At 34.4% G+C, this 17,517-nt stretch overlaps 1 protein-coding gene across 11 annotated transcripts in view; it reads right to left on the reverse strand.

Moving 5' to 3' along the window:
* Positions 1 to 17,517, reverse strand: part of wrd (well-rounded) — a 197,715-nt gene that overhangs the window by 68,386 nt on the left and 111,812 nt on the right. Inside the window, exon 1 of one of the 11 annotated variants that reach the window (XM_067784922.1) lies at positions 6,121 to 7,868. The exons of 8 other annotated variants lie outside the window; for them this stretch is intronic. In XM_067784922.1, the coding sequence (XP_067641023.1) occupies positions 6,121 to 7,626 (1,506 nt within the window). In that variant the 5' untranslated portion in view covers positions 7,627 to 7,868. Of the gene's footprint in view, positions 1 to 6,120; positions 7,909 to 17,517 lie in introns of those variants that run through there. 2 more of the 11 variants (XM_067784912.1, XM_067784905.1) reach the window with 2 other exon arrangements.

Raw genomic sequence — 17,517 nt, forward strand, 5'->3', positions numbered from 1 at the left:
TTTTTGCATTTTTACCTTTTATTATTTTTACTTTTTATTCTTTTAATTTTTAAATTAAAAAAAATTAACTTGTTCCAATACATGTATTTTCAGTTTTTATTTTACTTTTCAATTTCGCTTTGATACATTTTATTTATTTATTTTCTTATATTTTAAATTTTTTCAGTTTCGTTTTATTTTATTTTTAAATTATTATTTTTATACTTTAGCATCAAAAAATAAAATTACAAACAAATGAATAGCGTTGTTTTTTTTTAAGTTTTTATAACATTTTTTTAAATGATATTTAAATTTTTTACTTTTCATTTTCTCGTTCTTTATTTTTTATTTATATTTTTTGTTTTTTTTTTACTAAATTTCAATTTAATAATTTTTTTATTCTTAATTTTTATATTACTTATTTATTTACTTATTCATTTTTTATCTTACTCATTTTTTATCTTAAAATTTTTTTTATTTCGTTAAATTAAATCATTTTGTTAAATTCTTTTAAAGATTTTTTCCAATTTCTTAATTTATTTTACTTCTTTTTTAATTTCGCTTTATTAAATTTTTTGTTTTTGTTTATTTCATCTTATTTTTTCGTTTGTTAGTTTTGTGTATCGTATTCATGTAAAATTTGAAGATTTGAGTTGTTTTCAAGGTATCCAGTATAAAATTTCATTAAAGCATAGCACATACGGCGGATATGAGACCTTGTGAGTTGCCTTATTGTTTAACTCTTTTAAATCATTTTAATTTTTTTTAAATTGTTTGAACGCATGTTTTTTTTTTTTTTTTTTCTTACATCTTTCCATTTTTATTTTCTTAAATTTTTTTGTTAAACTATTTTTTTATTTTATTTTTCTTAGCATACAAAGTCAAATTACAAAAAAATTATAGCTACGAAAAAAGGGGTTTTTTGGAAGTTTTTATTACATTTTTGTATTTTCTTATTTTTTAATTCTTCAATTTTTTATACTCAGCTGAGCAGCTCTCACAGAGTATATTAACTTTGTTCGCATAACGGTAATCCGTAACGGCATAAACTAATCGAGATAGATATAGACTTCTATATATCAAAATGATCTGGACGAAAAAAGAAATTCATTTAGCCATGTCCGTCCGTCCGTCCGTCCGTAAACACGATAAATTGAGCACATTTTGAGGTATCTTGATGAAATTTGGTATGTAGGTTCCTGGGCGCTCATCTCAGATCGCTATTTAAAATGAACGAAATCGCACTACAACCACGCCCACTTTTTCAATATCGAAAATTTCGAAAAACCGAAAAAGTGCGATAATTCATTACCAAAGATGGATAAAGCGATGAAACTTGGTAGGTGAGTTGACCTTATGACGCAAAATAGAAAATTAGTAAAATTTTGGACAATGCGCGTGGCACCGCCCACTTTTTAGAGAAGATAATTTAAAAGTTTGGCAAGCTGTAATTTGGCAGTCGTTACAGATATCACGGGGAAATTTGGTAGGCACGTTACTCCTATTACTATATATGTGCCAACTAAAAATTAGCAAAATCGGACGACGCACACGCCCACTTCAAAAAAAAAAAATAGTTTAAAGTCAAATTTTAACAAAAAATGTAATATCTTTACAGTATATAAGTAAATTATGTCAACATTTAACTCCAGTAAAGATATGGTGCAACAAAATGCAAAAATAAAAGAACATTTCAAATTAGGCGTGGCTCCGCCCTTTTTCATTTAATTTGTCTAGGATACTTTTAATGCCATAAATCGAACAAAAATTTAGCAATCCTTGTGAAATTTGGTAGGGGCTTAGACTTAGACTTAGGACAATAACTTATTTCTGTGAAAAAGAGAGAAATCGGTTGAAGCCACGCCCAGTTTTTATACACAGTCGACCGTCTGTCCTTCGGCTCGGCCGTTAACACGATAACTTGAGCAAAAATCAATATATATTTACTGAACTCAGTTCACGTACTTATCTGAACTCACTTTGTATTGGTATAAAAAATGGCCGAAATCCGACTATGACCACGCCAACTTTTTCGATATCGAAAATTACCAAAAACGAAAAAAATGCCATAATTCTAAACCAAATACGAAAAATGGGATAAAACATGGTATTTGGATTGGTTTATTGACGCAAAATATAACTTTAGAAAAAAACTTAGTAAAATGGGTGTGACACCTACCATATTAAGTAGAATGAAATGAAAAAGTTCTGCAGGGCGAAATAAAAAACACTTGAAATCTTGGCAGGAATACTGTTCGTGGTATTATATATATAAATAAATTAGCGGTATCCAACAGATCATGTTATGGGTCACCCTGGTCCACATTTTGGTCGATATCTGGAAAACGCCTTCACATATACAACTACCACCACTCCCTTTTAAAAGCCTCATTAAACCACATTCTAGAGTCACCCCTGGTCCACCTTTATGGCGATATCTCGAAAAGGCGTCCACCTATTGAATTAAGCCCCACGCCCTTTTAAAATACCCATTAACACCTTTCATTTGATACCCATATCGTACAAACATATTCTAGAGTCATCCATGGTCCACCTTTATGGCGATATCTCGAAAAGGCGCCCACCTATAGAACTAAGGCCCACTCCATTTTAAAAAGACTCACTAACACCTTTCATTTGATACCCATATCGTACAAACAAAGTCTAGAGTCACCCCTGCTCCACCTTTATGGCGATATCTCGAAAAGGCGACCACCTATAGAACTAAGACCCACGCCCTTTTAAAATACTCATTAACACCTTTCGTTTGATACCCATATTGTACAAACGCATTCTAGAGTCACCCCTGGTCCATCTTTATGCCGATATCTCGAAAAAGCGACCACCTATACAACTACCACCACTCCCTTTTAAAACCCTCATTAATACCTTTAATTTGATACCCATATCGTACAAACACATTCTAGAGTCACCCCTGGTCCACCTTTATGCCGATATCTCGAAAAGGCGACCACCTATACAACTACCACCACTCCCTTTTAAAACCCTCATTAGTACCTTTAATTTGATACCCATATCGTACAAACACATTCTAGAGTCACCCCTGGTCCACCTTTATGGCGATATCTCGAAAAGGCGTTCACCTATAGAACTAAGCCCCACGCCCCTTTGAAATACTCATTAACACCTTTCGTTTGATACCCATATTGTACAAACGCATTCTAGAGTCACCCCTGGTCCACCTTTATGGCGATATCTCGAAAAGGCGTCCACCTATAGAACTAAGGCCCACTCCCTTTTAAAATGCTCATTAACCCCTTTCATTTGATACCCATATCGTGCAAACAAATTCTAGGGTCACCCCTGGTCCACCTTTATGCCGATATCTCGAAAAGGCGACCACCTATACAACTACCACCACTCCCTTTTAAAACCCTCATTAATGCCTTTAATTTGATACCCATATCGTACAAACACATTCTAGAGTCACCCATGGTCCACCTTTATGCCGTTATCTCGAAAAGGCGACCACCTATAAAACTACCACCACTCCCTTTTAAAACCCTCATTAATACCTTTAATTTGATACCCATATCGTACAAACACATTCTGGAGTCACCCCTGGTCCACCTTTATGGCGATATCTCGAAAAGGCGTCCACCTATAGAACTAAGCCCCACGCCCTTTTTAAAGTACTCATTAACACCTTTCTTTTGATACCCATATTGTACAAACGCATTCTAGAGTCACCCCTGGTCCACCTTTATGCCGATATCTCGAAACGGCGACCACCTATACAACTACCACCACTCCCTTTTAAAACCCTTATTAGTACCTTTAATTTGATACCCATATCGTACAAACACATTCTAGAGTCACCCCTGGTCCACCTTTATGGTGATATCTCGAAAAGGCGCCCACCTATAGAACTAAGACCCACGCCCTTTTAAAATACTCATTAACACCTTTCGTTTGATACCCATATTAAACAAACGCATTCTAGAGTCACCCCTGGTCCATCTTTATGCCGATATCTCGAAAAAGCGACCACCTATACAACTACCACCACTCCCTTTTAAAACCCTCATTAATACCTTTAATTTGATACCCATATCGTACAAACACATTCTAGAGTCACCCCTGGTCCACCTTTATGCCGATATCTCGAAAAGGCGACCACCTATACAACTACCACCACTCCCTTTTAAAACCCTCATTAGTACTTTTAATTTGATACCCATATCGTACAAACACATTCTAGAGTCACCCCTGGTCCACCTTTATGGCGATATCTCGAAAAGGCGTCCACCTATAGAACTAAACCCCACGCCCTTTTGAAATACTCATTAACACCTTTCGTTTGATACCCATATTGTACAAACGCATTCTAGAGTCACCCCTCGCCCACCTTTATGGCGATATCTCGAAAAGGCGTCCACCTATAGAACTAAGGCCCACTCCCTTTTAAAATGTTCATTAACCCCTTTTATTTGATACCCATATCGTACAAACAAATTCTATGGTCACGCCTGGTCACCTTTATGGCGATATCTCGAAACGGCGTCCACCTATGGAACTAAGAATCACTCCCTTTTAAAATACTCATTAACACCTTTCATTTGATACCCATATCGTACAAACAAATTCTAGAGTCAACCCTGATCCTCCTTTATGGCGATATCCCTAAATGGCGTCCACCTATAGAACTATGGCCCACTCCCTCTTAAAATACTTTTTAGTACCTTCCAATTGATACACATGTCATACAAACACAGTCCATGATTACCCTCGGTTCATTTTCCTACATGGTTATTTTCCCTTATGTTGTCACCATAGCTCTCAACTGAGTATGTAATGTTCGGTTACACCCCAACTTAACCTTCCTTACTTGTTATTTTTTATATTCATTTCTTCTTGTTTTTTTTTTTGTTTGTTATTTTTTTTTTTTCAAATTTCGTTTTGAACTTTTTTAATCAAAAAATTTTATATATTTTTGTTAATTTCGTTTTAATTATTTCATATTGTTACATTCGTTTTTAAATGTTTTTATTTGCTTCAATCCGCTTGTTAATTTGTTATTGTATTTTTTCTGTTTTTCTATTTGGCTTATTCCAAATTAAATAATAATTTTTCAATTATAGAGAAATTACTTTTATTCTATTTCGGCCTTTATTTTGTAAATTTTTATGAAAACTTTTTCCGAGCTCTAGGCCAGTCTTGAGCTCGAATTCGAAGCAGGAATCATTTTTATTTAATTAATTAATTTTTTTTATTTTTTTATTAAAATTATTGCTGAATGTTTTACTGAGGCAAAACACAATATAAGAATGTGATATATGAAAATAAAGTAGATATGGACACATACACGACAGTTAAATATGATTGGCTTTTTTCCGATCAACAACAACAGGATACGTGACTAAGTAGTAGGGATGACGATCCCGGAATCGCGATCTTTTTTAAGTCCCAAAAATCCCAAGATTGTTGGACTTTAATCCAGGGATTGTTGAAAATAGTATTTTTATATCCATTTAAATAATTGAAAAACTGTTCCACAAATATCCCCGTTCTAAGAGCAAAACAAGCATTACACTGGGGGACAAAAAAAATTAAAAAAAAAACGTTCCCCGTTCCCCGTTCTAAGAGCAAAACAAGCATTACACTGGGGTACAAAAAAATTTTTAAAAAAACGGTGGAGATATTCGTGCCGAAAATTGCAACAAACGCCTTTTGCTGTTATATCCGACCATAATCCAAATAAATTTTGTACCCAGAAACGGGACTATACATTCTCGAAGGTGGTGAACCCGAATCTGAGTCAATACAGTTACTTTTTTGAGATATATTCGAACCTAAAAGTGCAAAAACCACCTTTTAGTTAGATACATTTGAGCTCACGAATTTCTTTTTAAGATTATTATTTCTGTTGAAAGTACCAGTCCTATTCTTCAAAATCGAGCTTCATAGAAAATCTATGTTTCCTTCTGAGAAATCGTTAGTTGAATTTACTGAGTTTGGCCAATTCGCCAAGGTGTTGTTATTGTTTTTTTTTTTTTCAAAACCACTAATAATTTTTGAACTACCAGATCCCGAAAATCCCGGCAGTCGAAAAATCCAGAAAATCGTCATCCCTAGTAAGTAGGTATCATACTTATATGAAAAAGAAATTGTCAATCAAACCTTATTGTTAACGGTTAATGATGTGGCAGCGGCAGCTGAAAGCAGTGATGTAGCCGATGTAGCTGCAGAGAAATGTTGTGTCAATGTCGCAACCAATGAAGAAGATGACGCTGTTGTCGTCGTCGATGCTGTTGTTGTTGTGGCATTCGCGCTACTGTTTGCTGTAAAGTTACTGCCACCAACTGGAGAAATACTACTACAACTACTAGACGACGTTTCCTCTGCAGCATACGATGTGCTCGTAGTAACAGCTATTAAGTTAGGCGTTGATGAAGTGGAAGCTGCTGATAATTCTAATGCGGATGATGTTAATGTAGATGAAGTTGATGTGTTATATGATGATGTAGTGTTGTTGGAAGAATATATAGTTGTTGCATTATTAATGGTATTAAATGGGGTATATGTTGTTGCTGATGATGAAGATATGTTATTGGTGGAATTGTATATTGAAGCGACAGCAGCTGAAACAATGCCCGAGCTAATTGATGTTGTTGTTATTGACACTGATGTTGTTGCTGTTGCTGACGTTATTGCACTGCCATTGATGGCATGTGTAATGTCATTATTACCCTTCTGAGACTGTAGTTGTTGTGGCATTGTGGGCATTATGTCGTTAACTGGTGTTGTACCAGAAATTGTAAGAAATTTCGCTTTTATTTCTTCAATATTTGTGAATTTAAATTTTACACCTGCCTGATTTGTTGTTGACAAACGAACTGCTGCTGTGCTTGAACTGTCAATACCAACAGAGCCATTAACCAATCGCAGTAGGTTTTCGTCGTCGTCGTTGTTTACGTCAACAACTTTACGACCGTTTGCGTGCGTTAGTTGTGCTGGTCGTCTGACGTACACGTGGCCTTCGTAAAAGCCGTCTTCGTTGTCGTCAGCGTCGTCGTTGTTGTCAGCCAATTGATCAAGTCCACTGTGAAACGATGGAGACTTGGGTATGCCTAAGCCATAATAGCCGGCAACGCCCAATGTATTTGTGAGCACACCAGCAGCAGTAGAAAATGCTGTCGGAGTGGTTGTTGATCTTGTTGTTGTAACTGCTGTTACTGCCTTCAAAGTCGAGATTTTACGCTTTTCAGCTAAAAAGGATTTTATTGTTCCTGTTGTATTGCGACCTTTGAGTGCATATGTTGTTGTTGTTGTTGTTGATGTTAATGCGTCGTTATTAATATTATAATCGTTATTGTTAATATGTTTTTGATAATAATTCAAGGCCGGTACTTTACACGAGTCAAATATTGTTAGCGAATTTGTTGTTATGTTTTCCGTTGCTGTAGTTGTTATTGTAGTTGTCGTAGAACAACCCTCACAAACCTTACTATTGTGCGGCTCTAAAGTCGTTGTTGTTGTAGTGCTACAATGGTCTATTTGTGATGAGTGGGTTTGATTTTGTATTTGTTGCTGTTGCGGTTGTTGCTGCTGCTGCTGCTGTTGATTGTTTTGTTGTTGCTTATAACCGGCAATATTGCCCGTATAGAACATAGCATTGAATACCATTTCATAAAAAGTGCTGTCGACGTAGCATTAAACCGCATCGCAGCTACAGCACAACAAATCGATAAAAAATATATTTAAATTCACAGCCGGAATACGCTCACAACCTTTCGAGTTCTATGCTTTTTGCGGAAGATTTATGTACATACATATATATAGAGCGTTTTTATACACTTCCTTTTTTGAATTGAAATATGTGATGCATGCAAATTTTTTTTATTATTTTCTTTTCATTTCACTATTAATGTGTTTTTTATAATTATAACCTGTTAAATTCTTTTTACCATCCGAAACAGCGCAACAAAGGGTAGAAATTTATAATAATATGTATATTAGGGTGGGTCGATTTGTATGGACGAAAGTTAACCGATATTGCGCCATCGATTTTTCGATAGGATTTGGGCTCAGGAAAAAGTTCCACTACGCATACCCAAAAAAATAATTTTCGAGCCTGCGAAATTTCATTTTTTTTTTACTTTTTTTCGACTTTGATTTTCAAGGTTTTTTCATGACCTACTAAAAAAATGTTCATAAAATATTTTTTTTTCCAAAAACTTGTATCGCCAACGTTTTTAGCGGATATTTTTGGGTCGGACAGGGTATACATGAAAATTTTACAATCAATTGAAAATTTTTTTCATGAAAAAAACTTAAAAATCAAAGTCGAAAAGAATTAAATTTCGAAGGCTCAAAAATTATTTTTTTGGATATGCGTAGTAGAATTTTTTTCCTGAGCCCAAATCCTATCGAAAAATCGATGGCGCGATATCGGTTAATAAACCGACCCACCCTACAAATACGAAATATACACAAATTTTAGTAGATCTTTTTTATACATTTTTTTTTTTGACATTAGTTTAAGTAAAAAATATAATGAATCGTAAAACGAAAGCTATGCAACCCGATTTAAAAAACAAACTAAATTTAAAAAATATTTCCTTAAATATTCCAAAAACATTTTCGAAAATTTTCAAAGTTTCACAGGTTTGTGATGAAAATTTTAAAATGTATACTTTAGTTTCCAAAACTCGTTTGAAAATATACGAAAACTATGTAAGCCAATTTCGCAAATATTTTTGAAAAGTTTTAAAAACATTTAAGAAAATGTTTCGAAAAATTTAAAAATCGTTTCCACTAAATTAAAAAATGTTTTCTAAAAAATTTCCAAAAGATATTCGAAAAACTTCAAAAAAAATTCGGCAGTTTTTCAAAAAGTTTTCGAAAATTTTCAAAGCTTTAGAAGTTTGTGAAAGTTTTTCGAAAATACACTAATACTAGTCGGGCGGTATTGGAAATATTTTCGAGATAATTTCCAAAAATTTAAAAAAATTATTCGAAAATTCCAAAAGTTTGTAAAAGTCTTGAAGAAAATCTCAAAATTCTAACTTCGAGTATCCAAAAACTTTTTAGTTTTGCTGTTCAATCAACTTTTGTTTAACAAAGTACCAGTTTAAAGTCTCTTCAAATCTGCGTTAATTTTCGAAACTTTTATACGCGAGTTGTTTCAGAATTTCTCCCAATCATATTTATTATACACACTTTGTGTGGAAGAAAAACTAAAACACTCTTAAGAAATATAATTTAAAAAATTACCTCGACATTTAAGAGACCACAAACTATGTAAGAATACAATTGATTGGTCAACAAAACATACTTGAAAATGTCTAATTGTTTAATTATGCCTATCAACATTTTTGAAAATTATCAATTACATTGTGCAACAGCCCGCTTGGTATTGGACCAAACCCGCTTTTTTGTAGAGATTGAAGCTTATGTAGACGAAGTACTATCTTCGTTTTTCGAAGTTAGCCTCCAAAGAAATAGATATACTTTTTTTGTTCGAATTTTTTTTTTTTTTTGTTAACGCGTTCAGCAAATTAAAAAAGTAAAAATGTGGTCGTGGGCCGCCTTTTTCTTTTATTTGAATGACTGAATTTTTGGAAAAATTTAGTACGAGCAATTCCAATGCAGAGTATGTAGAGACATGAAAGTAGTAGCCACTATCATGGGACTATCTGACTTTTCACCTCGTATAATATCTGTTATACTAAATTTCTCAAAAAAAGAATTCAACCCTTCAAATAAGGGGAAAGAGCGGTCCACGACCACATTTTTAATTTTTTAATTTGCTGAACGCGTTAACAAAAAAATAAAATTTCGAAACGTAGAATTTCGAACTTCGATATCTATTTTATGGAGGCTAACTTTGAAAAACGGAGATAGTACTTTTTATACTTAAGCCTCAATATCCTCAAAAAGTTGATTTTGTCGCATAGTGTTATTATAAGCCGATGTTAAGCTCTAAATATTTTTGAAAACTTTTCAAATTTTCAAAATTTTTTAAATTTTCCATTTGATCCAATTTAGTTAGTTTGCAGATAAAGTGACGAAACTTAATAGGTGGGTTGACTTTATGACAAGAAATATTTTTTGGAAAATAGGCGTGTCACTGCATACATTTAAAAGAAGAGCCCTAAATTGCAAGCTGTCGAATCATGTTGAAATTTGGCACGTCGGTTTTCGCTGCCATTATACATCAACTTTATGAAAACTAGCAAAATCGGTTGGCTACCACGCCCACAAAAAAATCGATAATGAAATTTAAAGAAATGGAAAAAATGCAGTAATTCATTACAAAAGATAGATGGTGCTTTAACTTGATATGTTGGTTGACTTTAATACTTGAAATAGAAACTTTGGAAAATTTTAGAAAATGGGCGTGGCACTGCCCACATTTAGAAGAAGAATAACGACGAAAGCAATCATACTGGAACATCCCAAATTTATCTCAAATATTATACAGCAGTGCTCGGATTTGGTCCTGTAAATAATAATAAATAAATGATACTGAAAACAAGAATTTATAATACTGAAAATATTTCAAAAGTCTTGGAAATTTGTTAGCAATAGTACCGCACTGATAATATTCCGTTTTCCAACAAGTGTTTAGCATATTCTTCATTCCTTAGGAGTAAAGGTTTTCCCTGCTAGTTGGCTGTTTCGGATATTTAAATTTTTTTTTACAAACCTGATAATTATGAAATGAGCTTCAGTTTCTCGCATGAAGTTTCACATTTTTTGAACATTATATTTTTTTAGTCTTTTGGTTACGTTTTAAGGTCGGCGGATATGCTTCGTAAAAGTTTTCAAAACCACTTTTTTTAAATTTTTTTTTATGCTCCAATATTTGTTTTTGTGGAGATGTGTATTTGTAGAAGTTTTTCAGTTTTAAGTATACGTTCACATTATCTTTAATGTATTTCAACAACTGCATTATCCACACTTTAGTATTACGGCGAATATAGAATATCACTGCTTAACGAAAATGGAGCAAAAAAAGTACTTAATTTATGTTATAATGAAGCATAAAAAGCATTTGTAAATACTGAAGCATTTTTTTTTTGTAAAATCGTATAAATCATGTATCTAACGTGTATTATAAATTACATAAAATGATGAGCGGGAGAAAAGAAAAAGGTATGAATAAATCATCAAAAAAAAAATAATAATTTACATTTAAAATTAAGACCAGCAAATTGCGAATGTATGCGTTTATAGAATCATGAAAGCGATGTAAACGATAATGCGAATATAAAAAATTTTCAAGTTTGTGTTTCACCCTCTAGGGCCCACAACAACATGGCTGTGTTTGGCTCTAAATAACAAACGGGTCTCTTAAGCTAGCCCAACCTTTTCAGACCAATCAAAAAACGAGACCATACTAAATTGCACAATACCTAATGCTAATTAAATACGGGTTAAATTTATTACACTTATTTTTTTAAAAATATAAATAAATTGTTTTTTTAAAATAAAAACAAATTTTAATTAAAAAAAGCTTAAACTTAAGCTAGCCCAATCAAAAAATGAAAACTTATTTAATTACACCATATTTACTGCTAATTTAATACGGGTTAATTAAATTTATTACACTTGTTTTTTAAAAAATATAAATAAATTGGTTTTTAAAACATACAAAAAAAAAAAAATACAAATAAAAAAAGCTTTAACTTAAGCTAGCCCAACCCATATGCTCAATCAAAAAAGGGAAAATTATTTAATTACACCATTTTTAATGCTAATTTAATACGGATTAATTAAATTTATTACACTTGTTTTTTTTTAAATATAAATAAAATAAAAAAAAATAAAAATATAAATAACAAGTAAGGAAGGCTAAGTTCGGGTGTAACCGAACATTTCATACTCAGCTGAGGGCTTTGGAGACAAAATAAGGGAAAATCACCATGTAGGAAAATGAACCTAGGGCAACCCTGGAATGTGTTTAGGGATATCGCCATAAAGGTGGGCCAGGGGTGACTCTAGAGTGCGTTTGTACAATATGGGTATCAAACGAAAGGTGTTAATGAGTATTTTGGCTTTTTTTCATTTTTCGTAACTTTCGATATCAAAAAAGTGGGCGTGGTCATAGTCGGATTTCGGCCATTTTTTACACCAATACAAAGTAAGTTCAGATAAATACGTGAACTGACTTTAGTAAAGATATATCGATTTTTGCTCAAGTTATAGTGTTAACGGCCGAGCGGAAGGACAGACAGACGGTCGACTGTGTATAAAAACTGGGAGTGGCTTCAATCGATTTCGCCCCTTTTCACAGAAAACGGTTATCGTCGTAGAATCTAAGCCCCTACCAAATTTCACAAAGATTGGTAAATTTTTGTTCGACTTATGGCATTAAAAGTATCCTAGACAAATTAAATGAAAAAGGGCGGAGCCACGTCCATTTTGAAACTTATTTTATTTTAGTATTTTATTGCACCATACCATTACTGGAGTCGAATGTTGACATAATTTACTTATATACTGTAAAGATATTAAATTTTTTGTTAAAATTTGACTTACAAAAATTTTTTTATTTTAAAGTCGGCGTGGTCGTTCTCAGATTTTGCTAATTTTTATTAAGCATACATATAGTAATAGGAGTAACGTTCCTGCCAAATTTCATCATGATATCTTCAACGACTGCCAAATTACAGTTTGCAAAACTTTCAAATTACCTTCTTTTAAAAGTGGGCGTTGCCACGCCCATTGTCCAAAATTTTACTAATTTTCTATTCTGCGTCATAAATTCAACTCACCTACCAAGTTTCATCGCTTTATCCGTCTTTGGTAATGAATTATCGCACTTTTTCGGTTTTTCGAAATTTTCGATATCGAAAAAGTGGGGGTGGTTATAGTCCGATATCGTTCATTTTAAATAGCAATCTGAGATGAGTGCCCAGGAACCTACATACCAAATTTCATCAAGATACCTCAAAATTTACTCAAGTTATCGTGTTAACGGACAGATGGACAGACAGACGGACGGACATGGCCCAATCAAATCTTTTTTCGATACTGAGGATTTTGATATATGGAAGTCTATATCTATCTCGATTCCTTTATACCTGTACAACCAACCGTTATCCAATCAAAGTTAATATACTCTGTGAGCTCTGCTCAACTGAGTATAAAAAATAGCTTAAACTTAAGCTAGCCCAACCTTAGATATTTTTTAAAATACAAGTGTAATAAATTTAATTAACCCCTATTAAATTAGCATTAAATATTGTGCAATTTAGTACGGTGTCGTTTTTTGATTGGGCTGAAAAGGTTGGACTTAAGAGACCTATAACAAACAAATCAATCAAAGCAAACGGTGCAACAAGCGATCGTCATACTTTTTATTTATTTATTTCAATAAGTCAATGGATTTCAATCCTTACAGACTATGATACAAACTGAAATTAACAAATACCTATTTGAAAAATACTACAGGGTACTTAGAAAACAGAGTATAAAATATTCAACAGTTTCGCTTTTGGAGCAGAAAAGTCTAGAGTTACAACAGTACTAATAGAGTTACTGGAATAGTGGGTTTGAAAATTGTCACAATAAAATGGATAAAAACTACGAAGACGCCTCAACAACTCAATAATATGAACTATCAACGGACCCATCAATAATATCATACGTAAGTGAGAAGCAGAGTATTGATCTGCGATTTTCCAAAGACTTAAGTCTTTAAAAGTCTTCTTTTGCTGTTAATAAGCCACTTAGTTTACCCATAAACAAATGAGATAAGATCTGGCATTTCGGAATTGTTGTATTTGTAATCGAATTTGGGAAAAAAGTTTGATGACGTACCGTTTTTGAAGTTTTTCGATTTATTACATTTCTCTCATATTTCGCTATCAGTGTTCGGAGTATTTAAAGCTAGTACCTGAGTAAACGACTACGCCGGAGAAAAAATAAAATTTTCGGAGTATATTTTTTCTTCCTTTTTGAAAGCGGGCGAACAACTAACATCAAATTGATTTGGTGGCTTGGCAATCCCTTCGATTGTGTTTTTGCCTTGAAATGTTTCTCAGGAAAACAGTTATCTGCCTAATCTATCAGATGCACATGGAGTCGGCCTAAAATGTGTAGGATGACTAATTAATGCTCCCATAAGCATACCAAATTCTGGAAGAAAAATTGGCTCTATCTCCCCGGATATTTATCGCGAAAAAATATTATTATTATTTTCGGTTTACCACACATATTTCATGCTCTTTTAATGACAGAAAGTTTCAAGACCGGTGCAGATTCCTGTATGAACGATAATGGCGACCTGGTAGCTGTGTCAGAGTGTGGGGAAGACGAAACCGATACCCCGATTGTCGATGATGAAAAACACGCTCCGGCATCCAACTATGGCGCAGTGAGAATGGCAAAATCACAAGGGGCAAAGTAATGGCGGGATACCCACCGGGCTGTTCAAACATAGAGGCGAAAAGTTGGTATAAGATAAAGAAGCAAAAAAAGTGGGTCTTGCACTAAATTTGGACAAGACGAAGTTCTTGCTGTCATCGTAGCTTTTGTAGCCACGTCACTGTTGACGGATATAAATTCGAGACTGTGAAGGATTTCGTCTAAAAGCAAAAACAATGTCGGCCTAGAAATCAAACGGAGAATCACTCTTGCCAACAAGTGCTTCTTTAGGCAATTGAAAAGTAAAGTTCTCTCTCGACGAACAAAATACTCGCTCTACAAGTCACTCATCATACCTGTCCTGATGTATGGCTCGGAATCATGGAAGGTGTCGAGAGAAGATGAGATGGCTCTAGCTCCAGCTTTGCATACGTATGCTATGAAAACTTCAACCAAAAGATATTAGGTAGGAATACTATTTAGTTTTCAACTCGATTCGAATAAACCTTTGAGATAAGAAATGAAGTAGGAAGTAAAAACGGAACAAAATACTCCGATTGGAATAAAGTCTGAACACTGCGTCAGCAATGAAACATGTTGTCAAAAGCGTGACGTCACGCCGAAAAAATTTATTTCCCAGCCAACTATGATTTTTGTGCTCTCTCATTTTTTAATGCGGGATCTGTTTATTGGTTCATGTAGTTTACCTATAAAATCATTTTAACCCATATATGCCCAGCGCCCCATTTTTAAAACGTCTTCTATTCATAAGTTATAAACACCAACCAATTACACGGAAGTATATCCGCACCAAATGCGAGACTGGTAAAAATCCTAAAAGAAGATCCAAAGAATAAATCTAGATTTACTCAGAAAGCGTGACACACGCAAACACGCAATAGACGAATTATTCTTTAGGAGGGCAGACGATGTTTACACATCCTTTCTAAATAGTAGGAAGCGAAAATGTGAAGCACAAATTCACACAATCAATACAGTATGAAAACATGTTACTTTGTTGGTGGTATTCGCTTCACACTTACACACCATGACGGAGAATTGTTCTAGATGTAATCTTGGAGGGGAACTGCAACCAACCGCTAATCAATGGAAGGATCGTACAGCCGTACGATCGATGGACAGCGTTCGGCTGACGGTGGACATTTGGTGGAAAACGGTGTATCGGTTGACGAACAACTTACTGTTGCTGGTGCGGACCGATAACCAAGCAACCGGTGGATGGTGAAATCGATGGGGCGGTGATGCTTCTGAATACTCGTGATGCCACTGAAAGCGGAATTAAGCATAGATATACAGTGGGTTGAGAAGTGCAAGTTTAAAAAGGTAGTATGCAGCTAACACTCCAGACTTTCGTGGTATAAGTCCCAGTGCGTATTTCTGACGTTTTTTCGCGTTATTGATTTAACCTAAGCCAAATTTATAATCACTTCCACATAGAGATGGGAAGTCATCAACGCCTCAATGACAGTAGCTAAGGGTTAAACCAATTACCGGCAGCATATGTAATTAAAGATTGTATGATATATATTATTTCTATTTGCTGTTTTTATGTACGGGGCTCTTTTTCGCTCTTATTTGGAATCCAAATCTATAAATAAAGATTTGTTTGTAAAGATGGAGATTCGGGCTATTAGCGAGCTTTGGGCAATTTTCGTCGTAGTGCTTTTGTTTAGCTATATGTTATTAAAATAATTTGTTAATAAAAATAAGCGATTTTGAGCACACAAAGAAATCTATTTGTACTACGGCACTATTGTGAATATTTGCACTGCATTATCGGCAGTTGCTATCATACGCTAGATGGCAGCGCGAGCTGTAAGTTTTAATTGATTGATAGAACAGCTGATATCTGTTGATATTTGATAAGAGACTTTTAAATTGGTTGCGCAAGATGCGCACGGGTTCGGCTCGTATTTATAAAAGCCATATTGACTAGCCTCTATATTATATTTACTTATGCACATTTGTATAGTGTCAAGTTCAAATGCAATCAACAACTTTGCTAGATTGCGGTCAATTATATCAAGTTGAGTTGAGAGAATTCAATCAATTGCACTAGGGAAGTACTAACTGACATGTAGCTAAACATACATGACAGTTTGTTACCGAGCCAGTGTGGTGAGTTCAAAGGTGATGAAACAAAATATGTATTTGCCCAACACTTACCTACATAAATGTATTACTCTGCCCCAATATCCACACGAAAATAGGCCCAAGACACCAAGGAAAACTTTGAAAAGGAGAAGGAGACCACTAGTTGTCTAATATCAACAGCCAACTTGTTAGACCACAACCGAAAGAGAAGGAGCCTTTAAACTAGATTAGACACCTGATCTTATAGCAATCTGAATTGATCACTGGGCTATACGAGAGAAACTGTGGAGCATTGTCTGTTTGAAAGCCTCGTTCTAGTCAGAGCATATCGTATATTCTTTGGAAGACCTGTCTTGGAAGATCTGGGAAGATTAACTGAAAGAGAGATTCCAAACACACTTGATTTCATCAATAACTCTGGCTGGTCGCAGCCTCAACCGATCGTTTTCATAGATTGAAGTGATTACTGGGCTAAACATTGGTTATGTATAGTTTTGGGAAAGTGCACCCACAAACAATACCAATTTGTCATCATCATTAATTGGCACTTAGCCACCAAGTAGATGTCGTTAGAAGGCAACGCAGCTAGCTCTGTCCCGCGATAACTAACGAAATTTGAACCAAGTTAGTTTACGTCTCTTTCCACCCGCCCCTCCGAAATCCGTAGAGGTCTCCTCTCACTGCTATCACATGTGTGGGTCAAAGGGAATACTTCTGAGACGGAGCGTCTTTGCTTATTTCCAAAACATGAGCTATGCAGCGAAAATTTTGAGCTTTTACTCGCTCTATATACTCATATCTTCTTAAAGCTCATACAGCTGATCATTAAACATATTGTAACGAATATTAGCATCACTAATTGATACTAACATCACTAAGCGGTTGCTAAATGAAAGCACAACAACTATAAAGCAAGCTGCCTTTCTTGTGTACGTAAACAAATCAATCATCATTTACGCACATACATACAAGGCGACGGAGAGATACTCACAAGCGCATGTAGTCATCGGCCGAAGTGGTGCTCTCATATACACATGTATATGGCTACAAACTACAAATATACAAGTGACCAAGCATGAAGTTCGC

The sequence above is a fragment of the Eurosta solidaginis genome, chromosome 1 (genome assembly GCF_040869045.1).
Source record: "Eurosta solidaginis isolate ZX-2024a chromosome 1, ASM4086904v1, whole genome shotgun sequence".
Lineage (NCBI taxonomy): Eukaryota > Metazoa > Arthropoda > Insecta > Diptera > Tephritidae > Eurosta > Eurosta solidaginis.